The sequence below is a fragment of the Lampetra fluviatilis genome, chromosome 30 (assembly GCF_964198595.1).
Source record: "Lampetra fluviatilis chromosome 30, kcLamFluv1.1, whole genome shotgun sequence".
Lineage (NCBI taxonomy): Eukaryota > Metazoa > Chordata > Hyperoartia > Petromyzontiformes > Petromyzontidae > Lampetra > Lampetra fluviatilis.
The window spans coordinates 11,637,246-11,662,948 of NC_136304.1; the positions used below are offsets into that span (position 1 = coordinate 11,637,246).

At 48.0% G+C, this 25,703-nt stretch overlaps 2 protein-coding genes across 19 annotated transcripts in view; both read right to left on the minus strand.

Moving 5' to 3' along the window:
• Positions 1–374: 374 nt before the first annotated feature.
• Positions 375–7,301, minus strand: LOC144943277 (protein max-like). Of its 2 annotated transcripts, XM_078870623.1 has the most exons (6): positions 7,145–7,301; positions 5,420–5,449; positions 4,681–4,701; positions 3,092–3,211; positions 1,905–2,028; positions 375–840 (listed from the first exon to the last, which is right to left on the minus strand). In XM_078870623.1, exons 1-6 carry the CDS (start codon positions 7,175–7,177, stop codon positions 653–655), a joined length of 516 nt encoding a protein of 171 aa, XP_078726749.1. In that variant the 5' UTR covers positions 7,178–7,301; the 3' UTR covers positions 375–652. The 2 variants fall into 2 exon arrangements, with proteins under 2 accessions (XP_078726749.1, XP_078726750.1); XM_078870624.1 differs by lacking the exon at positions 4,681–4,701 and having other exon boundaries at positions 7,145–7,298.
• Positions 7,302–9,195: 1,894 nt separating this feature from the next.
• FUT8 (fucosyltransferase 8) overlaps positions 9,196–25,703 on the minus strand; it is a 384,345-nt gene continuing 367,837 nt past the window's right edge. For all 17 annotated transcript variants that reach the window (XM_078870634.1, XM_078870632.1, XM_078870629.1 and 14 more), the window contains 5 exons: positions 19,286–19,523; positions 18,719–18,965; positions 17,632–17,808; positions 16,876–17,026; positions 9,196–14,307 (listed from right to left, as the gene is read on the minus strand). In XM_078870634.1, coding sequence (XP_078726760.1) covers positions 13,969–14,307; positions 16,876–17,026; positions 17,632–17,808; positions 18,719–18,965; positions 19,286–19,523 — 1,152 coding nt within the window. In that variant the 3' untranslated portion in view covers positions 9,196–13,968. The remainder of the gene's footprint in view (positions 14,308–16,875; positions 17,027–17,631; positions 17,809–18,718; positions 18,966–19,285; positions 19,524–25,703) is intronic.

The following is a 25,703-nucleotide window of genomic DNA, read 5'->3' on the forward strand; positions in this document are numbered from 1 at the left end:
CTGTTTTTAATGTAAAATACATCAAAATATAATTCAGAACAATGCAAGAGAATTTTGGCAGCGAGTTGTTGAGTCCTTCTTAACAAAATGTGTGCGAGACATGATTGCGGATCAGTCACTTTATCCCCACGAAACCAAATGAAGCTAAAACATGGCTCTCCCCCCAGCTGATCTTATTTCTCAATGGAGATGAACTGGACAGAAGACTATGGAGGAAGGCTGCCACAAGAATAGTATATACAGCAAAGGGAAGGAATGGACTTAAGTTAATACATTTTTATAACCACAAAACATGGCTGCATAAAAAAAACCAAAGCTTTTGTAAACAAACATCATTCATGCACCATCCAAAAACACACCAAATTATGTAGGTCTGTTTACAATGGCTTCATGCCAAATATTTCTTTTTATAAATTGTAAAAGCTACGACTGATATTCAAGTAGCTTTATCGGCATCAAGAAAACTGTATTGCTTTGAAAAAAAAAACACACAAGAATTTAACTGAAGAATAAATTTGAAGTTAAAGAAGGACATGGGAGTGTTCATAAAATACCAGGTTTCAATTAAAAATCACCTTTTCCTTGGCCCCAGCATAACTTGAGCTAGTGGGTACAACAACAATTGCCTGCCATGTGGACATTTTGAAGGCGATCAGCTTGGCTCCGTGCGCAGCTTCTTACGGCTCTGGAGCTCCTTGGGCTCTGCCTCGGAGTCAGAACTGGAAGATGCCTCCAACATCGCTGCAGAAGCCGCCCTCCCTTTCAGGCCAACATAGCTGCCGCTGGGCGACGAGGTGCCAGCTTGCTGCTTTGACACTCTGGCCTTCTCCAGCGCTCGCACTGTTAACACACGACACACGAAGACGATATACTTTCACAAATAGGATCCATTTCTTAGCGCAAGCCATAATTCACGTGTTAGGTCAGTATTGTTACGGCCACAATTCAGTTGGAAATCCATCCACCACCCGACATTATCCAAACATTAAATTGGTCGTATGTACAAGCTTTCAACAGGCCAAATACTATAGTTTGAGCTCACCTCAAAGTTGAAGACAATTCTTCAGGCAAATTTCGCATTATGTTTCACTTGAAACTACACCAAGCATCTTCTGGAAAACCCAGGAAGCAAAGAAATAATCCAAGAAGCGAAAATGAAATCTGGCCAGGTCATTACATGGCTTAAGCCAAATAATGAATCAATTATACGACTGGCTGCGAGAAACTACATCAAATATGTCGAGATCTTTAGCGATACCCAGAATTCGTGCGAGTGCCCATCACAAATCTTCAACACAATTTTAATAACACAAGAACATTATGACTCACACATCCACAACAAAAAATTACATTTGTATGGAGAGCACTTGTTTCCGAGATGCGTGAACATCTGTAATTTGTTATAATTTCAACTCATGTATTTAATATTTAAAACATAGGTTGTTTTAACTGGCAATCTCATTTCGTGTAGTTTTTTTCTTACAGATAAAAGTGAACAGAAACTTTAAAATTCGTTTTTACAAAAACACAATTATAATTTTGTTTTTACACATTAGTGTGATGTAGTTTAGCTAAATTTCTTACTAAGACTTTGAGAATGATCAGGAACCATAGCAATATCTTATGCCTAGTGTAATTCGGTGTTTGGAAGGCAAGGATTAGCAGATCACGTTTGTTTATGGAACTCCAAATGTTGCCGTACCCACAAGGTGGCCAGGAGATATCAGCAAAGTGTAGTTAATGCCGGTGAGAACTCAAGAACTGTCGCATTTGCAAGAGTGCCTTGAGTAACGGGGCTGGTAGCCAAGCTTTCATTCGCTCTAAACTATGAAACTCAAAAAAGTTAAGACCACAACATCGCAAAAACAATCGTTTGCTATTTGTAAATCGCGAACTCCACACACCTTGTTGCTCTAGGAGTGAGTTCTGCTTTTTGAGGTCATCGATGTCTTGCTGGTGAGAGTTGTTTCTGCGTTTCATGTGCTGGATATAATCCGTTGCTTTGTTGAGAATCAGCGCACGGGAGGCCTGCAGTGAAATGCAATACGGCAGGCAGGACACACCGACAATAGAACCACAAACAGAATTAATACAAATGTCTTGTTTCGGAGAACTTCAGGCTAACTCAGGTGTACACGCATAACCTGGCCCTACTCCACTGTTCCCGACTGTATTGTCCTTAATTGTTAATGCACTTACTCTGCCAGTGGATGGCGATCTTCTACCGTGTACAACAAAGCCCTCTGTGCCAACTCTTGAGATCCCTAGGTTTGAGTTCAGGCAGCTAGCTGCATGTGGTTATATCTCAGTCCAGTCCCCCACACATTACATTTTATTACAATATCGGGTTTGATGGTCATGTGACGAATCTCACTCTCGTTGGGCAGAGTAAGCAGTGCTGCCCTCGACTTGGTCTAAACCAGAGGCGACTGAGGGATCAGAGTTAATCCGTGGGTATTTACAGAAGACGAAAAGTTGGACTGCTTTGCGAGAGATCCCAAACTGATACTTTGTTTCAATACATCACGCCAATAGTTGAAATACAAATTGGAAAAAAATACAAGCATTAAGGATCGAGGACCAATCCACAGTCGACAAACTAATACGTGTCATTTTTGGTGGGAATTTTACATTCTTAAGTTTGGATAGGCAAAAACGCAGTGGTCACTTCAGGTAATTCCATAAAATGCCAACAAATAGATTAATGCGAATAAGTTCAGATTGGACCTAAGTTGGAGGGTGTACTTTGATTTTTTAGGTTAGGGCATGTACCATTCAAGTGTAAGTTCAACTAAATGAATGGAACTGGACCGTTGTTTCATCAGAGCGGTCTTCAACCAACCACACTGCAGCTCACAACTCTTCTGCCGCTGCCACATCCCTCACACACTGCTCCACTGCGGACTTCCCTCCCATCGTCTCTCCCTCCCCACCCCAAGCCCTAATGATAACCTTGCTCAATGTCCATATACACGTGTCACACTCTTACCGATTCCAACTCTGATCGTGCCGTTTGCGACTGGTCACTCGATGTGTCTGTGGCCTTCGGGCCTGTGCTCGACCGTGTTTAGAAAAACCAAAAAACAATTACCCTGTGACAGACCTTTTCCCCTTGAATTGCGGGGATGGAGTCACGCAGACCATGGAAGCTATCTTTGATGTGGTCTCTCCTCTTGCGTTCCAATGCATTGTGGTGGGCCCGCTTATCTGCCTGGGTACAACGAAATAAGCAGAAATATGCCATGCACAGTTCTTGAATAATACAGTTTATGAAAACCATTAAGCTGTATAAAATAAAATCATCGTGGTTAAAAAAATAAAGTATTTAACAGCATCTAGACAAAACTATTTAGAACCAGGAATAGCGATTTTAACCAAACTCTTTTACAATGGATAAAAACACACATACAGTATACACACCATATTCACACGCACCATACACACAGCCACAAAGAAATCCTTGATCACAAAGCCGTGCGCAAATACATACATACGGTCACCCAAAGACAGACATACTCACTGGATATTATGTACTGCATTTTCTGTCTATGCATGTAGTTAGTAAATCTAACCTTCTTTAAGACCATTTTATTTAAATGAATAAAAACTTTTTTTGGGTTAACCCAAACTCAACTGGAAATAATCAGTTTGACTGCTTCTCAGATATTTTAAACATTAACAAAAATATGTAAACCAGTCATTCTCTAGTTTAATTTGTCCATAGCGATGTGCCCAACTATGTATCTTATGTTTACTATGTTTTAACCTACAAGAAACACATACACACTTTGACATTTCTGTTTACCTGCAACAGATGTAAAAATGCTCGTGTACATAAAATGTGTAGATCGGATTAGAAATCGCAATCAGTGGATCTAGGGAAATTACAGCAACGGCGGCAATTCACCGATTTTAGAAGAAAAAAAGTGTTGGTCCTGCATCTAGTTTCATGGCTATGTAACTGCAGTCCAGCTTGGCTGCAGCCTCTACCCTTAATCTAGTCCAGCAAACCAAAATAAGAGCGCCATTTTTTCAAAATTCGGAAAAAAACCGTCAATATTTCAAGAGTTGCAATGCAATGTGAACACGAGACTGTGGCCTTTAATAAATGTCACGAAGCAGTCCTTACGAGAGCCACAGTTTGCCGACCCCTGGTCTAGACATTCCACCCAACATACACCCGCATGTATGCAAGTGACATGCCAATGGCTCAACTGTGCCAGGTGTGTGTTAAGTCATAACTCGAAATAAAAACCACTCGTTCGAGGCTGCCTGTACATCACATCCTATGTTGTTTTCATCCTGCGGAAAGGGTTTTCCGCACGCAGAAGACGGTAAACGTGGCACATTCCTTGCAGAGTTTCATCCACTTTTTTTCTGCGATCATGGCACATTGCAGAACTGGTGCTGAATGGGTCATCATAACACCCACGCAGTGGTGGGAAACGGGTTTCCGTGTGCCGGTGATGCCGACCACAAAGCGAGTCGCGTTCACCTGCCTTGGCAAAAGTTGCACCTTGGCCCCAGTGTACTTCCTTCACGCCGGAATGTGTCACGATGAATATCAGAAAACGTTCCCGTCGCTATTTACCTCAAAAAGCAGCCAAACGCGTCATAACAGTTTCCGCCAAGTACGTTAACCGATGCCCCCAAGTACAAAGGCAGGTTATGAGCTCTTACCTGGTTAAAGAGGAAATGCTCCTTTAAGAGAAAAACATCAAGTTATTACGGTATTCTACTTAATTTACCGCGAGTCTTAGTGTATATATGTAAATTATTACGGTAATAAAATACGCCCAGTAGAAATTGTGCACTCAAATCACAAAGTGATTGTTTTGACATTTTAATCTGGGCACCCAAGGTTAATTTGATGATAAAGCCACAGGCCCTGTGGTTTAATCTTACCCAGTAAACACGGAAGACGTGCCCAGTCTATGGTGGCCCCCTACGATACAATAACTCCACCGACAGCACGGCCTACCGTGCCAACTGTGTGCGCGATACACACTGCTGCTGCTGCCCGCATGGCCAGTTCACATTTCAAAATCGGGCTGCGTGTCACAGCTGTCAAAGCCCTCGACTGACTTCAAATCCCAGCGCATCAAGTCCACCGGGGCTGGAATTCGTGAACGCCTTTGGTTTTCAGACTATCGAAGCAAATTAAATTCTCACACCTGGTTAAACAAATATAAACTTGAAAACATGAAGCGCTAACACTGAAATACTAACTTCAGAATATGAACAATTTATTACTCAAGCGACCTAAAAATAGCGGGAACAATAACCCTGAAACAGTGACAATGGCGTGAGTATGAGGTCAGGTCTGGACACTGGGCCCCGATACATCCCAAACCCTGGAGCCGCTCCTGGCCCCCAAAGGGGCCGCTCCACGCCGTTGTGTGGCCACACAGGCGCTCACCGTGTTCTGGAACCTGGAGCACTGATCATCCTGCAGAACAAACACACGCACACATGCAGACACGTGAAACACGCACGCACACAGACACGTGAAACACAGAATCAGAATATGTATTTATCATGGAGGATTATTATGAGCAATAAAGCTCTTTTTCACAGATTTCCAGTAAGAACGTTACAACAATATGAAAACCAAGTACCAGAAAGGTGTAAAAAAAAAATCGCCCAAACACAAACAAATACAAGTAAACCAAGCCCACGAGGTATTAAATTATTTTTAGAAGCGACCTGGTCACACAAGTTAGCTCAACAAAGTAGTTATCATTTGGACATAGATAGCAGTTAAATAACTAAATAATCTCAATTGAATGTTTTGAAATGTGGAGGGAATAACCAGAGTACCCAGAGAAAAAAGAGAAATCACTCGACCACGGGGAAAGAGACACGCAAACTCCAAATACACAGCAGGCGTCAGGGTCGGGGATAGAACCCCCGACCTCCTGTATACCGCGCGAGCTAATTAACATCTCACCACCGTGAAACAAAGACAGAGGCACGTGAAACAGACAGACACACGTGAAACAAACACACAGACACGTGAACCACACACACGAACACACAGACACACGTGAAACACACACACAGACACGTGAACCGAACACACGAACACACAGACACGTGAAACACACACACAGACACGTGAACCGAACACACGAACACACAGACACGTGAAACACACGAACACACACACACGTGAAACCACACACAGACACACGTGAAACCACACACAGACTCACGTGAAACCACACACAGACTCACGTGAAACCACACACAGACTCACGTGAAACCACACACAGACTCACGTGAAACAACACACAGACACACGTGAAACACACAGACACACGTGAAACACACACGAGACACGTGACACACGTGAACCACACACGACAGACACGTGACACACGTGAACCACCCACACACACGTGACCACCCACACACACGTGAACCACCCACACATTCACGTGAACCACCCACACACTCACGTGAACCGCCCACACACGTGAACCGCCCACACACACACGTGAACCACCCACACACACACGTGAACCACCCACACACACACGTGAACCACCCACACACACACGTTAATCACAAACAAAACAGAAGTGGGCGGAGACACTTAAAGACAAGAGGGGCGAGACGGACACGTGAAACACTGGGCGCGTGAAGCAGGAAATAGACACACGGGCAGACAAAGACAGACGCACATGGAAAAACACTGCCACGTGAAAACACGCGCACGCGAAACATACAACAGGGACCCACGCGAATGAACTGCACAGCCCACAGCAAAACAAGAAGCACGTGAAATACACAAGCCACGCACACGTGTACCAGGAAACAGACACGCGCAACACAAAAGCCAGACACACGGGACACCCGCGAAACACAAAATACGGACACGTGAAACGCTTGACGCACGCGTGAAACAAAAACACGCGGACAAAAAAAACACACGCAGTCACACGTAACACACACGCGGTCACGTCGCACGCGTACGGGTGAAATGAGAGTCGCGCGCGGCGTGGCTGAGGGAGCGTGGCAGGCGCCGCGCTCCCTCAGAGTCGGTGCAAGCGAGCGAGCGGGGGGGCGAGTGAGGGGAGTGAGGAGAGTGCGTGGAGGGGCGAGTGAGGGGAGTGCGTGGAGGGGGGCTCCGGCTCCTCACGTCGCTGTCGAACTCGTCGTCGATGTCGCTCATGGCGCGCGCGGGGCGACGAGGCGCGTGGTGCGCGGAGCACGAGGCGCGGCCTCGTCACGTGACCGCCCTTTCGCACCGGAAGCAGAACGCGCGCGGGCAGCCCTCGCGCCCCGCCTTTTCCGCTTCAACCCCCCCCGCCCGCTCCAAACGCGCGCGCTCAAGCGCCCCACCCTCCCAGAGTGAGGCCGCGCCCCCCCCCCCACGCTTCGCCCCCCCCCACGCTTCGCCCCCCCCCCACGCTTCGCCCCCCCCCACGCTTCGCCCCCCCCCACGCTTCGCCCCCCCCCCCGCTTCGCCCCCCTCCCACGCATCGCACCGTGTTCAGCTTGCGCGTCCACGTGCAACCCCCTCGCCCACGTGCACTGCCCCCCATCGAGTGGAGTGGGCCCCCTCTGTGTTGTCACCCCCACTCCCCGCAATGCCCCGCCCCCTTTCCGGATACCCCGCCCCCCCTTCACCCGGTCCTCCGCCCCCTTCCTTCGTGCCCCGCCCCCCGTCTCGCCCACTTGGCCCGCCCCCTCTCGTCCACGTGCCGCGCCCCCCCCCTCTCGCCCGACAAGGCCCCCGCCGCTTCCTCTGTGCTGTCACTCTCCCCGGTGCCCCGCCCCTTTCCCGGGTGCCCCGCCCCATTACTTAGTGCTCCGCCCCTCGTCAGGAGTCGACTTGCACCCTCGACCCACCGGCTGCGATTCAACTTTGGGTCGCGATTCTCACGACTCGCGTCGTCTTCACCGTCGTGGTGACGCTACAATCCACAGCGGTGCGCGCGCACACACGAGCGACTTACCAATCTCAACTCATCGATTACGACACCCACAATATAATGCGGTGTGAGGATGGGCGCGTAATCGAGTACTCGTTAGTCAGTGATGCCCAACTGTGATCGCCCTCGGCGTGCAACGATTGAATCGCTTCGTCTCTTTTTTTACGATCAGTGGAAACAATAAGATGCTCGGTGTATTCGGCACTTTGTTTCGTTCATCATTTCGTAATTTTTTTTCGTCTCAGCGGTGGACGTCCTCCCCTGGGGCGCCTTCTCTCCCCTAGGGCGCGTTCTCTCGCCTTTGGCTGCTCGCTCGACGAGTCCCAGACTCGAGACGGTCGCCTCTCAGTGTCGCCTAGAGGACGGGGGGCGGCTGCCACCCCAATGGGTGACGAGCGCAGGCAACAGTAGTGGTGGCTGTCATTGTGGTGGATGTAATTGTTGATAGTGGCTGTAATTGTGGTGGATGTATTTGTGGTGGATGTATTTGTGGTGGATGTAATTGTGCTGGTGGCTGTAATTGGTGGCTGTAATTGTGAATGGGACGGTGCCGACGCCGCATCAACAAGGAAGCCCCCCCCCGCCAACCCTTGCCCAGGGCACCAACATGTCCAGGCCCTCTACATGTCCAGTTCAGGGCCATGCCGATCAACGCCCTCTCGTGGCGAGTCCTGTCCAAAGCCCATTTCACAGAACAACGTGGACAAGATCGGCAATCACGGGAACTCGGTGTTTTTAAATGTTGGACATTTTGACACCGGGTGGGTAGAGGTCGGAATTTGCTGTCTGCCAAACTCCATTTTGACTTTATAGTTTACAACTTAATTCTAGATTTGAAGAGCTTGTCTCTTGGATTTTTCCTCACTTGATACAGGAAATTTAGCTGTGACGGTCCCACCTGATGACGGAGACTTGTGTTGCCTCCGAAACGTGATTGATTATTTTATTTCTATTATTTTTTATACCTACGTGACTTTACCGAAAAAGCCTGAGAATAGTTTACAACTTGACAATAAATACATTTGGTTGAGGTGGTGGTGGTAGTAGTGGTGATGGGACCAGCAGTAGCCCTCACATCCCCGGGGGGTTGAGCCAGCAACAAGTTTGGGACGTGGCAGAAGTGGCGTCGGCCGTGATAACCTCTTGACCTAATTTCAGACTCGCACAGGAAAGGTTCATCCATCTAAAATGTAGACAATTGCCACGCAGCCAACATACAGCGTTGGGGCAAAAAGCAAACCCACCGTCACACACAGCCTGTTTAACTTATTTAATTTTTCACCAAGACATGAAAAAATCACGTTCTATTCGATAGCACAGAAAAATCATAGTGGAATCATTTAAAATAAAAGTAGAATTTACACAGAGGAAAACATTAATTTTGCAGCAATGACAATTATCATGAACGTTCCCCTTTGTACAGTGACCATTGGACCGGCATTTGGGTGGTTTTCAAATGTAGATATACAGGCCAGAAAGTAGCAAAGGTTACAAAATGCATCCAGGAAATACAACCGAGCGAGGTGTGTATATTTGGTGACTGTTGGACGGCATGTCATTGCACTGGGACACGCAGGTCTGGTCTAATTCTGAACAACAATGACGCAACAACACTCAGTGTAGCTTCTGCAATGTAATTGTGCAAAACTAGTACAAAAATAAATGCCAATATTGGAGCAAGTCCATTAGCTATAACATTTTTAGCTGGCATATTTGAAGCGCCAAGCGGTTTGGAAAATGTTTGCGGCAGCACGGTAAGAGAAGCAGATTTTCAAAAGGTTCCCTTGTGTTATTTATAGACATCACCACTGCAGATGGGAACATGTGAACCTTATGGTGGTACCACAGGGTACCATAGTACCCTGGGCTCTCGCATAATGTGCGTGATGCAGTCACTGTTAGTCTGCTGATGGTCGGCTATGCAGCAATCGACTCATCTCGACGAGCTGTACACGATGCACCACTACGGTGCGTACCACGAGCGTTCAGGGTTTCAGCGCAATCGTCCCCGCTGCGTTTCGACATCGCGGAGTGAAGTACACCCCTGGAAAAAAAGTGTCCCAGAAATGCAAGATTTAATAGCCTCGGCCATGTTGTATTATTTGGCACCCCGGGGTACCGCCATAAGGATCACATGCAGACGCACGGAACCCTTGTGTCAACAGAAAAAACACATTTCAGTGAATGTCAGCAGCACTCGAAGGCTGCCTGTGGCCACACTTCGGCTGTACGAATATTGTTGTACTTCAGTTTCTAGTGTTATTTAGGCGTCCGGGTAATAAATGGGGTCGATGCGGTTTACTCGAGAAACAGCTCATGCTCTTACGTAAAATGCTGCATGATTTAAGTGTTCAATACAAGTCAAAGTGATTTCCTGCTCATCTCCTGTTTACAGCCCGGAACCAGTGCTGGAGGGGGGGGGGTCTATTCATATGACAGCCACCGTCGACTTCCCCACAAAGTGGTACTTTATTTTATTGACTCGGAGAGATGATGGGCCGGCTCAATCCCCAGAGACGCTCACTCTACCATTGAGCCACCTGGCCTTTGAAATCACATTTAATCTAAATCTAGTCCTACTCAGCAGTAGTTGGAATGCACTTATAGCCTCAATTTTAAAAGTGCCAATTGAAACACTCCAGACTTGCTGAAACATCTGAATGGGTAATTTTGCACTGATTAATGCGTTTTACCTGGAATGGGGAAGTTAACTCGTTAGAATAAATCTTTAACATAAAATATGATTACAGAGTTGTTATTTGTGGTGCAACAAATCTAAGCACATTTGAATGCATTGAAATATTTCCAATTATTAAAGTTTACGTGAAGTAGGTGGCATTTAACTTGCTATTAAAGACTGCAATTGATTTAATATCAATATATTTACAATTATTGTGTTTCTGATAACATCCATTTTTTAGCCCGTCAATAATGATTGTTCACATTTATTTGAGGCCTCCGATGACAGAATCGTGGAACAAATGCATATTTCTCTTGTTTTAAGCTATGAACCAGGTATGCTAACCATGCTTACATGACCGAGTGTCTTTGTTGCAGACTTCCTAATATAAGTGTACAGCTTTAGAGGCGATGATCTGTGTTACAGGTGTTGAACAAAGAGCACGCAAAATAAAATCAAAGTGGTGAAGAGAGATGCAGTCGAGATTCGTTCTTGCTGAAGGTATTGCGCGTGAGTTATCCCTGGCCAGGTTGGTGAGAACAATTCTTGTACAAGACAACCAACTCCTGCAGGGACGATTACAATTCTGGAGAATGTGTGGATGTTCTGTGGAAGGACTGTCACGTGTGACTAGTGACGACGGAGGGGGAATTGGAGCATTCAATAGTTTGTTACGGAGAGTGAAATAGGCTCCGGGCAACTTGAGTAAAATTAAACAGAGTCCAAGTACTGCTCTTATCCTCCAAACAATGTAGATTGCTCGGATCTTTAATGCCTGGTTAGGATAACCATGAAGATAACATAATTGTTTAAATAACAAATTAGGAGAAATAAAATCATCAGTGAATGTAATTGTCTATTGGCAACACAAACCAAAAGTCTTGTGAAGGTGGAGCACATTAAACGAGATTCTCATTGTTACCGAATGGCTAAATTGTTCTTGCACAAGGTCACATTTCTATGTTGCAACGAGGAGTCAATCGTGCTGCACCTCCAGGACCACTGCACAATGGTCTCGGTGGGCCCAGGTCGGGCCCAGGTCAGGGCCCAGCTGAGGCCTTTGTGTGGCTCGACTCCTGTGTCAACAATTGCTCCTGAACTCTTTCCCTGCCCTTAGCAGGAGGAGGGAAAGAGCATACACGTTTTAACTTACGCTTGTGTGAGGTAAACAGGCGCTTAAAATATATGTTGCCTTTTTTTCTGAACCAAGACACATTCCGAAAAGCGAAGTGAAGCGAAGTGAGGGACACCATTGACTATACATCCCATTATCAAGTTTCTCCCCCCCCCACCCGCTGTGACGTCTGGTTCTGAGAGCGGCCAGGGGTGACATTGTGCAAACGTGCTTCTCTTGAGAGGGAGCCACGTGGCCCGGGAAATCGATGGGGGTTTGGTGCCAGGGTCGACCCAGTGAGGCCGCGGCGTGGTACTCGGGGCCAAGGTCACGCGCCGAGCTCACTAACCCGGCTTGCTCGCTTCCCTCTTGCCGTCAGAAATGACGCAGCGGTGTAAACGTGCCGGCACTTCTCACAACGCCCAATGCCGGTGCCGGCACGATGAGAAAAGCTCCTATTCTACGATATTTCCACAGAGGGGAAACTGAGAGTGAACGTGAGCCGTACGACGAACAGCTTTCATATTGGGACTTCAATATTTACATTTTGACCATTAAATGCGGTATAAGTAGCACTATGAATCATTCATTCAGCATAAAGTTTAGTCGGCCCTTAGAAAGAACCACACATTCTCAACAACTTACCCATTATCAAGCACAAATGGATATCCATGACTACAGATAGGACTTTCTTAATTTTAGAAATATACAGTAATGTCTGTTCCCATTTGATTGGAATTAGTTGGGCAAAAGAGTGGCTATTGTTTCGGTTGTATATTTAGGAAATTTTGCAAACAAATGATTCTCTCGTGTTAATTTCGCCAGTGAAAGAAAGAATTAACAACGGTAACCTCCTAACCTGCAGTCCTTCGCAGCGAGCCCAAGACAGTGGCTCTGTCGGGCATTGCACGTAAATCGATTCTCTTTTTGCAGCTGCTAAAGATGGCACTTTAAGGCTGAACAAATGCTGTGTAAAAGGCCACAGAAAATATTGAGCAGGCTGTAGTACGATGTCCTCAAACGGTGACTTCAAACACCTTTAACCAAACCAAAGACTACTCAACTTGCCAAAACGGATCAAACTGTTACACCAGACAAGTTGGGGACACCTCTTTTGCACGTGGCTCGTCGAACGCCGGATCCGGCCAAGGCAAAGTTCCACGAGGGAGAAGACAACCGATCGAGGGGAAACGCCGCGCAGTCACGACCCCGCTGCCTCTGCTTCTTTTTGTCCGCGCTGTGGCAATAATTGCAGGAATCGGGAGGAGCGCGTGTGTCGAATTGCACGCAGACATCTCGCACAAGTACAAAATTGAGGTAATGTTCTCATGATGAATGTGTGCTTTAGAAGGATTACGATCTATAATCGGGCAAAGTAGCGAGCTGGTTTCTCCTGATCAGGCTGTATTAGGCCCAGGTGAAGGACTATTTGGACGTGCGGGCTCCCACCACGGAGGGAGTGCGTCACGTCTGCTCCCACACGCCTCTCACCACACGTCTCTCACCACACGTCTCTCACCACACGTCTCTCACCACACGTCTCTCACCACACGTCTCTCACCACACGTCTCCCACACGAATGCACCCATCCCGCCTGCTTGCCTTGCGACACAGTCGGACACCCAGGCAGCCTGCCAGCTGCACTCTGAGGTACTCTCTCTGCCTTGAACTTAACAACAAAACCCAAAGTGTTGGAGATGCATGGTGTTTGATAAAGGAATGTAACAAGTTTACAAGCCCAGAAAATGATCAACTCTTCCAACACACCGCCCCCCATCCCTCACGTAATACAAGACAGCCAGGTTAAAGCTTTACAGAGACAGTTCTCGACAAAAACAAATAACAGTGAACCACAAACAACCTAACTGTTTAAGTGGCAATTCCGGAGCTGCACTTTGCACTCGTGATTATAAAGGCTGAAAAATTACTTCCCAATGCTCATCAGTCTTGTCACAAATGCAAATCGCCTGGCGCGCTTACCACAAGACAAACTCTTGCCTGAAGACTGCCAATGAAATACAAAGCAATAGCAAGTAAACAGCATCGCCAGCAGTAGTTTATTTCTTCATTTCATGGTAGTCTTTTGTTTAAATTCATTCATAGAATGCAGTCTCTCCCGTCTGTCTTTTGATTCTTCAATTACAACTCGCGATTCCGGGTAACGCAGTCTCTCTCGCTGCTGCTGCTGCTGCTGGACGGTGACGGCCCCCCCCCCCCCCCTTGTAGCTCGACTGCTAGTGCTGCTTTTGCAGACGTATCCGGTCGGCCTCGGGGTAGGAGGGGTACTTAACGACCTCCACCCTCTCCTGCACCTTGTAGGAGGGGTAGAGTCCCGTTTGGCCCGTGCGACGGTTCACCCCCTTGGAGTATCCGTCCCAGTGGTTACCCGCCACTCCCACGGTGTCGCCCGGCTCCAGGGCGATCTCGTCGGGCGAGCGCGGCTCGTGCCGGTAGACCGCCGCCTGGTTGTGGGCGTTCTGCCCCCCAAAGTAGTAGATGTCGTCGAGCGAACGGAACGAGGCGGACGCATCCGTGTGCAGGGTCTGCATGATCTCGTACGCCACGCGGCACACCTGTGGTAGCAAAAACAACAACAACGGCGACATGAATACATAAGCAGACAATATTGCCTTCCTCTCATATCTGATCCTCTGTGTAAAGTAAAAAGGATTATATTTTTTACACTCATCGGCCCCACGCAGCCTTCTGCGAGTTAATTCTTTCAGGAGCACTGGCTCAATACTCAAGACCTCTGGACCGGTTTTGACACGTAGCATCTCATCGGTAAGTTCGTAGTCACAAGAAAACATCAGCAGGAGGACGGAAGGAAAGCAGCCTCAAAGCAGCGTTTGTGAAGAGACTGTGGAATTGACAAGCGCTTAGTTCTGTTGACCTGCCTTAGTAGTCCGGTGCCAGTCTTTGCAACCCCACAGTCCAGCGTTGTACAAATCCACCCAGCCTCTGTAGACGAGGAGCCGATTTCATCGTTCCGTCTCCTTGGCGGACGTACTCTCGGGCACGTTCTCTCCGGCGCGTCCTCTCCATTGGCTGCCACTCGGTTATTATTCTTAACCAGCATCCCTTCTGAATTGTCCCAAGTCCACTAATTAACAGTCAACATGATGTCTTTAAGCGGTGTGTGCTCTGTAATCGATGTGTTCCTCTTTCTTTCTTTCAGCGTAGTTAAGCGTGCACCTCTCCACGCTTCTTTGCACATTTTCCATTTTCATGTTAACGTCTGATTTGTTATGTCACATAGCGAATATATGCATCTTTTAGAAAAGAATGCTTCAGCAGAAAACACATTAATTATTATCATTATGCTTGTTAACTACATAGGAACAACGTGGGGCAAGCGACGCCCGCACGCTGAAGATGTCGATGCAAGCTCTGGTCCCCCCTCCACCGCGGACGGAGCCCTGGGCCGCCGGTGTGCAGCGCCAGCTCTCACACGATACCAAAATCAACACCGCGCTGCTGATCGTCGCTGGCGACTGCACCCCGAGGTCCACTCCACCGCCGTGGCTCCCCGTGCAGCGAACATTGCTCCCGGCCAACATCCGGCACGATGCCGCGACGACCCGGGGAGTAGTACCACAGATTACGGACAACATCGCTCCGCAGCTCCGACGAGACCTCGAAGAATCGCCACGCCATCGGCTGACATCCAGGAAACCTCTCTGGACCGCCGCCTCCGCCCCGAGCAGCCGAAAAAGAAGACATCGGCACTCGCCGCACGGGATGGTGGTCTGGGCGTGGCAGCACAAACACCTCGTGGAGGATGCGAGGGTGGAAGCGCCTCCGGGCTTCTCTCTCCTACGACGACCGTGGTCCTCGCCACACCGCGCTCGGACATCGGCAAACGGAAGATCGCAGAATCGCCGAACTGGGGCTGTGGTGAAGTCTAAGCCATCAAAGGCATCGTCGACGAACCGCGCCATCCGTGGAGTGTCCCAGTAGTGTCGCTGCGACCCACATCGCGTCTACTGCTGCCTCCTCCTCGGATTGGTTGGAAAACACTGAAGTGTTCAACTCTTAACCCGTTTATCACCGGTGCTTTTCCCTCCTGCCATGCAAAAGAAAAAGCCTAGCCACAAAAACCCGAGTCCCCCAACTCTTTTTGTCAAGAGGATCCTGCAAAGTTTTAGCAGCACAGGACGACAATTGCTATGTAGATTCCAAATGAGAAATCTACAGTGCAATTTTTCAAATTTGCCTAATTTTTAGCATGTACCATAAAGCAGATAGTGCGTATTTTTATGGATGTATGTTTAACTTATTTTGCACCGTATGTAGCCAACTGTGCTAATCCGAGGTATGGGTCTATGGTGAATACTTGCGGGTGTACGGTTAATACACCTGCAAGTATTAACCAGGATGGACGTTGGATTCAAACCGCAAACTTCTACAACGTTGGGAAGCCTTTCAGAATCACGCGCGAGTTTCGCTCGTGTTCAATGATTGCATTGCTCTTCGACTGCAAGCGGTGCTACCACGGTGGTGTGCATGGAAACCCATGGCAGGTGAAGCCAATTCTTTCACAAGTGGGACAGTTGGCCTCTTATGAACGTGCCATCCGCTGATCGCGTAACCGAGCATCGCCCGTTATTCGCTCTCACGGGAGGTACGAACACTGCATGAAACTACACCGATGCCATCGAATTGGTGACCAGACTGCACACGCAGTTGCAGGGTTTTTGTCAGTTGCTCTTCTCAAACGCCATACAAAAGAAATGTGTCCATGGTGTAATTTACGTGGAGAAATAGTTTTATGAGTTTAGTTTCAGTTTTTTTGTAAAACCAAGTTGAGAAGTCAAGTGGCTATGATGCACAAAGCAATCATCGCCTCTGAACGGGAGACTAATGCCCCACCTTGGAAACGAGGTACCGAATTACCCTGCGTCGCACATGGAAGGCTGCCACTGGGAGTGCCCTTTCAAACGTGTGAGCTGCGATCTACGCATTAATATTGAACTTATTTCGCGCCGTTCGTAGCCAACCGTGTTAACGGGAGGCGCGATTGTGAGTTGCTTGTCGCGTGTGCAGCGCTCTTGAGAGGGACGCTCGGTCAGCAACGAATCGTGTGACGGTCGCGTTCGCACGGGCGAGCCGAGCGCGTGGCCACAGAGCGTCGGGGTCACCTGGGAGGAGAAGGTGCAGACGAGGAAGTCGCTGTGTGCCAGGAAGTGCACGTCCATGATGACTCCGATGAGGGACTGCTCCGAGTAGCGGTTCTGCAGGCCGGCCGAGCGCGAGATGGCGTTATCGCTGATGAACACGTAACTCGGGTACCTGCAGTGGACGCACACAAACACGCGAGTGAGAGGCTTAGGATGTGCAAAGGAATACATTTTTTTAAAATAATTTTTTTAAATAAAAAGCTAAAATATTCTCTCCGGAACAATGCGTGTTAGCACAGCTTGTCCGTGTTGATGCAAAACAAAAAAAGTAAAATTTCTCAAAAAATTAAATAATAAAGCTTCCCCCTCCGTGTTTCCCTGCAGCTCCGCTCCTGCAGTTCCATGATAACCCGCCAACATCCACGGGTTGTGGGTTGCGGTCCGCGAAGCGTTTTCCAACCGACCGCCGTGCGCTGCGGATTACGGGAGGAGTCGCAATCCGCCAATAATCCGCAAATTACGGGGATTCACGGATTAGTGGAGTGTGGATTATTGGAGTTCTGTTAACCTTCATGTTTTACGTGGAGAAAAAATATGCGGGAAGTTGGCGTTTTGTACGCTTGTTTACTTCAGTACATAAATTATCCGCTACAATGCCGACGATGACTTTGTCGCGCGTCGGGAGGGGGCTTCTTCTAGCAGCGGATCAACAACGGACCGCCAACGACGAACGTCATTCACTCAGGGGGTGCGCGCACGCTCGAGGGGGCCACGTACTTGGCTTTGGCCTCGGCGAGCAGACCCGGGTCGTCGGTGGCCAGGTAGACACGCTTCACCTCCACCGGGGCGCTGCGAGCCAGCAGCTCGAAGTGCTCCTCCACGTGGCTCATGTACTCCTCGATGGCGTGGAAGGCCGCCTCCGTGCCCACCTTGTCCGTGCGACGCACGTGAACCCTGCAGACGCGCACAGGCCCGTCAGTGCGCGCCCCCCGGACGCACCGGCTCTCGCTAAGACGCAGCCGCCACCCTAAATTGGGAAGGGTTTTCTGGAAAATCGACTGGCGATTCACCCCCGCCACCCGCCCCCCCCCCCCCCTCAACGGTGTTCACCGACAAACAGAAATGACTCATAAGTAAGGCGCCGGAGCAAAAACGAGGCAGACTGTAGGCCGTCGTGGTGTGGAATCGGTTCCTCTCATCATGCAGTGATTGACAAGTGAGACGGTGGTGAACGCGCGTTTGTTTCAGGCAGCTGGGTCAGACGAAGCTTAATTCACTTTACCTATGGGAACAAACATTTTCGTAAACAATCTTTGTTTTGATTTCCTTTAAAAAAGTCTGACGCCCTCTATTGGATTTCAGTTTTAAATCTGGATCGTAACTCTTAATCCACGCTCTATTGATGACATCGATGCCGTTCACAAACTGCTGTCGTGTCTCACCAAGCGTGGGGGACGTGAGCGGTGCCAACCCGTCGCGTTGTCGTCGTCGTCGTTGGCCACGCACGCTGTGCTACGCCCGCCGTAGCGACATCGGCACGCAACATCTCCCAGACGCACTGTACTAAAGCGCCACCAGGCGCATTTAAACATTCTCTCCGCTCTCAGTTTGTGCTCTGAAGGAACATTTCTTGACATGTCAGCCTACGGTTATTATTCTCTAATGAGACGGCATTAACTGTGCGTATGCATGGTTGAGGTTTTATTATTTTATCGGCTACGGGCTACACTTAAAAAAACTAGTTGGTATATTTTGACCAAACGAATACATTTCAGGAATACAAATACGCGAGGGAAAGTGCGCCTTTTGTGCGCGTTCAAACATCGAGTCGTGTCGTCTGCGTGCGGTGCGGTGCTTTACGCACCCGACAATGGGATGCTCAAAGCCCATCTTCTCCGCGTTCTGTTGAATCTCTTGCTCCAGCTGAGGCTGCGGTCGCACCAAGAACTTGATGAACTGGGAAACCCACCACACGGACGGGTCGCCATGCAGGCGCGAGACGCGCTCCCACAGGTCCTCCGGCACGGCCAGAGGCAGGTACGGGGGCCGGGGGTGGAGGCTGTCCACGATCGGCAGCTCCACGACCTGCACGTCACGGTCATTCGCCTCCCCTGCAAGCGCAGCGACAACACAGGACGCTCAGCGATCCACACGATTACCACTCAGTCGACTGACTCACCTGAACAGAGATCCACACGATTGCCACTCACTCCACTTCCTCACCTGAATAGCGATCCACACGATTACCACTCACTCCACTGACTCACCTGTACAGCCATCCACACAATCATCTCTCACTTGTCCCGTGTCAAACCCATTCACGGGAAACCCACGCGCGGCGCTGTTACAGCGGTGGCAGCAGCGGCGAGTGCGGCGATTCACGAGCGGTGGCGATGGGTAGCGAAACGCGGCAAGAGACGCCGCCGCTTACCGGACCAGTGGCCCGTGCTCTTCCCAGAGCGGTCCCTGCACGTCTCGCTGACGGGCTGGAAGAACTTCTCGAAGCCCTTGGGACTGTAGCGCCAGCCCCTGGACTCGAGGATCATGGTGCGCTGTGTGCCGTAGGCGATCATGAAGCAGTAGACGACGTGGTGTAGCTGGCAGCCGTAGCCGCAGCCCTTGTTGATATTGCACACCAGCTTGCGCGCCGTGCGGCAGTCTTTCGGGTTCTGCATAGGGGACGGCGGCGACGAAAAGTGGGAAATGTCAGCGACGCACTTTGGGAGACGTTAACATCGTGCTTACGATGACTAAATAATAATAATAATTTTTTAATTGGGTGCAATTGTGAACAATAGCCACGAGATGAGCTAAAGCACGATAATGAACATATATTTGGGCGTCGATTATCTGGCGTGCGATGTTCCGGCTTCCAACATTATCCAGCGATCCCGGGCTGATCCCTTAAAATCGGCATGCTTGATTTCGGTGTCAAATATTATATGCAGTACATTATACACTACATACAACTTAAACAATGAAAATACTGCAGTATATCCATTATGCCATGCAGAGTGTTCGAGATTGGAGTGGTAAGTACGTTACAGTAAATACAGTAACTTTTTACGGTAGGATATTTATTCGTGTCTATTTGTATGTTTATTTATGGCAATTTCATAGAGTAAACTAATTTAAAGCACGAAAGGAACACAACACCTAAAAACATGTCATACAAGAATGTACAAAGATAAACTCTTCTAAATAGTGTTTAGTGATTATCCGACATTGTTGAAAATCCGGTGTCCCCTCCTCCCCCGAAGCCGTCCGATAATTATCGATTAAAATCGATGATCTCCCATGTGTTCATGAGCGCGCTTTAGCTCATCTCACTGGGTAGGATGCTTATACATGTGCGTTTGTTTGTATTACAACCAATCAATCTACATTTTACCTGCCAATAATTCATCCGTACGCCCCCTCAAGGTCGCTAAGATCTGCAGACTCGGCCCGTCTGTGCACACCTCGATCCCGGCTGCGTGCTCCTGGGGCGAGCGGCCAATCGCTCTGTCTGCACCACGGTTGTGGAATTCCCCGAAATGTCTCATCTTAAAACACATTTTATTCATCATAAAGGTCGTACTTCTCAAATTGTATATGTTGTGGATTTACTCTCCAACACACCGGTGGGCTGAAGTAGTAACTAATTGGCGCGTTTTGTTTCCGTGACAAACCTTACTGGCTGTGTCGGGTGGTGGAGGGTTACGACACATTTATACTGACGCGATCTAACCCAAGAACACCTTTATGAATAAAATTGATCGCGAAAGCCTCCTACATGTGAAACTGACATTTTCTTAAGTCAGTTTATTCTATTTATCTTCTCCATCTCTCTTGGCCTTTCCTTATCCTTATTCTTCAAAGGAAACCTTGAGACATTAGTGGAAGGCACCTTACAAATGTAAATTATCATTATCGCCCACAATAAAAGTCGGCATTGGTGCGCATCTCACAACGGAACGGTACGGGGGGGGGCATGGAGCAACAGGGGTGAAAAAAGGAACCCATGACGACCTCAGCGGCTAGCGGCGACTGCGCAGAGTATATTGCAACCGCGCGCAACAGCACAAGAAAAGTAAAGTAGTAAATAAATAAGGTCCCATGATGTAGCTGCTCACACCGAGCTCTCAATGCCCTGATAGTGGCGTTGTCTTTGTGCCGTTCGCCTTTTGGCGTCCTCTGGTCTGACGCTGTTTGAGACTCGGCTCTAAAGAAAGCCATCTCTGGTGTGGACCAATCAGTTTCAAAGACAATGCATCATCATATACTACCAGAGCATGTTTTTTTAGTTTGCATGTTCGCCACAAGTATACATGGTTGTCTAATTTGGTGTTTTAACATCATAACACCTGTTTTATTTCCAGAAAGGGTAAAAAACTAAATCTTATAATCAAATAAATACGATTTTTTTTTCCCTCAGATGAAAAGTGTCAAGGGTGTTGGCCCAGCCGCTAACGACTCCACGAAAAACATCACGATGAAGTAGTTTTTCTCACTTAAATGTGCAATAGTTCCAGTTTTTGAGAATTAAGACTGAGTTTGACAGCCGTGCAAATGAAAATATTCGGCAACGGAGCATGAGGGAAAGTGCAGCAGTCCATTGTGGACACAGAACAGAGGTCACTTGCAGCAGTTCTGCGACATCTGCTTCTGTAGGCCGCTCTCTAACACAACGCGACACACGACATGATACCAATCGCGCAATCGGAAAGGCAGATGGGAACGGGCAGTTCATATTTAAGCAACAGGTAAAGGCCTTGTTTTTATTAGAAACAATTTCAAACGTTCATTCATATCGCGGTGTCACACTCAAGAGTTATTTTTGGAAATTGTTATTGTTTTGCAAAGTGATGTGAGTTTCTAGCGTGAATTTGTCCATCAGGTGGGAGTGTAGTTACAATTAAATGTTATTTCTGGTCTCTCTTGACAATAAAACGAAGTGATTCCTGCTGCTCAAATGAGCATGGAAGGCGGTGCTCATCCCCTATTTTATGGTGGAAATTCCACATTCCTATGATGGGGGCAAACCCACCAAAAGCACACCCACTGTTGGCTTTCCCGAAAACTGGTACAGTGGTCCCTCGGTTAACGATAAAGATTGGTTCCACGAAAGCCATCGTTCATTGAAATGATCGTTAATCACATGTTAAAGACTCAAATTGTTTCCAGACGATGAGAAGTTGGCCTTTTTCACCCTAAGAGCAAAGTTTATAATATTTAATCACGCAATTTGTATAAATATATGTTCTAAGAACATATGAAAGCATTAATATAAACATGTAAAAATAATTAATAGAGAATAAAAAGCCGCACAGAGCATAAAATAACAACTCTTGCCTGAGGCTAAGAAGATGGACATTGAAAATCTCGCAGCCAGTTGCTCTCAAAACGCTCATAAAAGGGCATCGCTGAATGGCTGAGGTCTGCCGAGTCCACTTAGGAGCGCTCTGATTGGCCGAAATTGGCGGCCACGTGATATCGTAAAACGTTTAGTTAATAGAGACAGTGGGACCCCTATGGGAGGGCCGATCGTTAATCGAAATATCGTTAATCGATGACATTGTAAACCGAGGGAACTGCTGTACTCATTTTATCTCGGCCGGAGGGATGAACTTCCGCAGCAGTAGGATGCACAAACGGTCACATGGTGGACAAGCCGAGCGCTGCTTTGCACCGCTGCTGCTGCTCAGGCAGTCTGGTCCCATACGCGGCGAGGGTCGCACCATCTTCGTATCATTTAAAAGCCGCGCGTCGGCTCGTGCGCTCCCACCCCCAAGCATGTGGGCGTGATTAAGAGGCAGGGCCAAGCAGTTAGTGGTGCGTATAAACCTATATTTAATTCCCGCAGGCGTATTCCTCGTATGAACTTCATTTCAAGGGTCCGATGCCGAATGTCACCTTGGGCTGGGGCCCTGCGAGCTGTTAGCGTGCACAGCGTGCCAACGGCTAAAGGCCCGCGCCCCCCTCTGTGCGGAGGACACAGCGTATGGGATTTCCTCCATAAATACGTTTCATTTCTCTGCCAGTTTGGTGGATTTATTCCGATAACTGACCGTGAAAATGTAAAAAGAAATTTGTACTTAATTTTATTGCAATCAGATTAGGGACACATGCAAATGGTAAAAAATTTGGAGCAAAAACTAATTTTTGTAAGCCCAGGGGATGCGTCATTGTGATTCAGACATTAAAGCATTCTAGAAAACCGAACTACGCTTGGTGATTACAATGATAAAAACATTAATATTCAAAGATGTTTCTCAAGATAAGGAAGCTGAAGCGAGAGTGATGGAGACGTCCCATCCTCGAAGCACCCAGCAGCAATGTCATGACATGGAACACCAAGAGCCCAGAGTTGGTTAATATGTTTAGACAATCACTTTTTGATTCATTTATTTCTAATTACGCAATTGGCGTGATCTCAAGAGACGAAGAAATCTCCGTTAAAACGACTTAAAACTATTTTTTATTGTATCAGGGAAGACCCATTGAGCTGCGTAGCTCTTTGTCAGAAGCGTCCTGGCCACAAATGATAGCTCAACCAAGTGGCTTATCATCACGTGGAAATGTATAGCAGCCAAATTATCTAGATGCGTGTTGATAATAAATGTGGAAGGGGAAAACCGGAGGACCGGGAGAAAAATCCACGCAACCACGGGGAGAGAGAACACGCAGACTCCAAATATAAAGCAGGCGTCAGGGTCGGGATCGAACTCACGCGACCTCCTGCTTACTGGGCGAGGTAGTTAACATCTCTCTTACAGCTGGCAATGCATCAGCCACAAGCAGGTGAACTACTTCCCAAGTCGCTTCCATCGACCTCTTCCTGAACACCGCCGCCGCCAACCTACACGTCCGTAAAAAAAAACATGCCCGTAAAGCTGACAACTGTTAATTCCCCGAGCTGGAATTTATGCGAAGGTAAATGAAAAACCTCAAATTGGTCGTGAAACGTTTTGAGCGTAAAGTCATCGGAGGCTGCGGTCGAGACCAACGGACTCGCTCCGCTTGGGAGCCCGGCTACCTGGAGTCGAACCCAGGTGGTGGCTCGGCAGTGCCAGCTCGGTGCTCCGGATCTCTGGGCCGCCCGGCCACCTTTAGATTTTAGTTTTATGAATCTGATATGGGAGTGTTGAAAAAACACTCACAAAAAGCAATTTAAAAGCCACGTTTGAAAAATGTAGCTGATAATGTGATTAGAAATCATAATGTCCCAGATTTGTGAATATTATTACGAATTATAGCCATGAAATATGATTTAGTCAGAAAATTACAATTTCCAAAAGATGGAATGAGTTTAAATAACTGAGGGAATCACAAGACTAGATGATAATGATCAGGTAACACGTTACTCTGGAGAAGAAAGGTAGTATTGTCTGTCATCAGATGACGATAAGTGGGTTGCCTACAAATTAATTTTCAGTAAGTGCATTTTCAATGTCTCACATCAAACCAAGAATTTTAAAGCAACTACAAAGTCACAGTATGAAGTCCGTACCACAGATTTAGATAATAGACGCATCACAGCGCAAAAAATCAATATGCAGCTGATTAGCAGCAGCAGCACAAATTATCCATCAGCCTTCGCTGCCCAGAGTGCAGCGATTCACCCCCCCTCCCCCCGAGGGTCGCCACCTTCCCCCTCCACAGAGCAAACCCAGACACGTCTCTCGGTCAGACCGGGGGTCGATCGCAACGGTGCCCCCCCCACCCGTCTCTTCCGCAATAACGCCCAACCACAAAATACTGCGTACCAGACCACGGCGCAAACTCAATTCCTGCCACCTGAACACAGGTGCTGACTTTCTGGGATGTCCGGGTGAAACCTAGACCTGTTGCTATGGTGATCATTGCACGAGTGCGTCAACAGGCCTAGATTGTGCGCCAAAACGCAATTTGCAAGCGAATTTGTCACGCGAAACTCACAGCTCAGCGTACAACTGTGATTTTTAATGGAAGAGCCCAGATCAAGTTTGCTCACAGGCACCCAAAAGTAGCACGACTTCACCAAGCACGTGCGTGGCCCTCCCCGTCGCAACGGACCCTGGCAGCGGAAGCATCGCGAGGGAAAAGCCGTGACCTTTCTGGGGTTGGCTACGTATGCTGAATGGCATGCAGAGCATGTGCATGGCAGACTGGTTTTTTTTATTAAACGCGGCCGCTGACCAAAGGCCCGAAGCACCAAGCGGCCAGCAACAAACGGCACCATCAAAGCTGTAAACGATGAAGTGTTGACACGTGTCTTGATATGAGCAAGGTTTTACAACAGCCGTAATTTTATTTTTAAGCATTCGCATGAAGACATATTGGTTGAGCAGCTAGGAGGCATTTTTCACCAGCCCAGAGATTAAACGTTTATGGCATCGCGTTAAATGTTTATGGCAGGAAGGGGAATGTTGTTTTACTTCCATCGGACACGTGCACTGTTACAAAGTATGCCGTGCTTCATTGTTTTAACAATGAAACACGGTGCGCAGACCTACAGAGGATATTCAGCAGTCATTCTCGAGTCTTTTCCCAACGTGTCTTCCCTCGTGGTGAGGTATTGCTGCTGTGACGACGCGTTCCGGTATTCAACTCCTCCCAAGCTCGGCACTGGTACCCGCGCTGAATGCCGCTACCCAGAAGAACCCATTTTAAAAACACTGAGAAAGAAGTCAATGAACACTCGGTATCAAGTGACAGGAGTGTTTATCGCAGTCATGTGCCAATCCTATCACACTGCACAAGATGGCCATGCACGGGGCAGCCTTCTTGTCCCCGCCCCCCTCACATTGAGCAGGACCAAGCCACTGGCTTCTAATCCAGAACATGCAAACTCCAAATATACAGGCATCAAGGGTTGGGTTCAAACC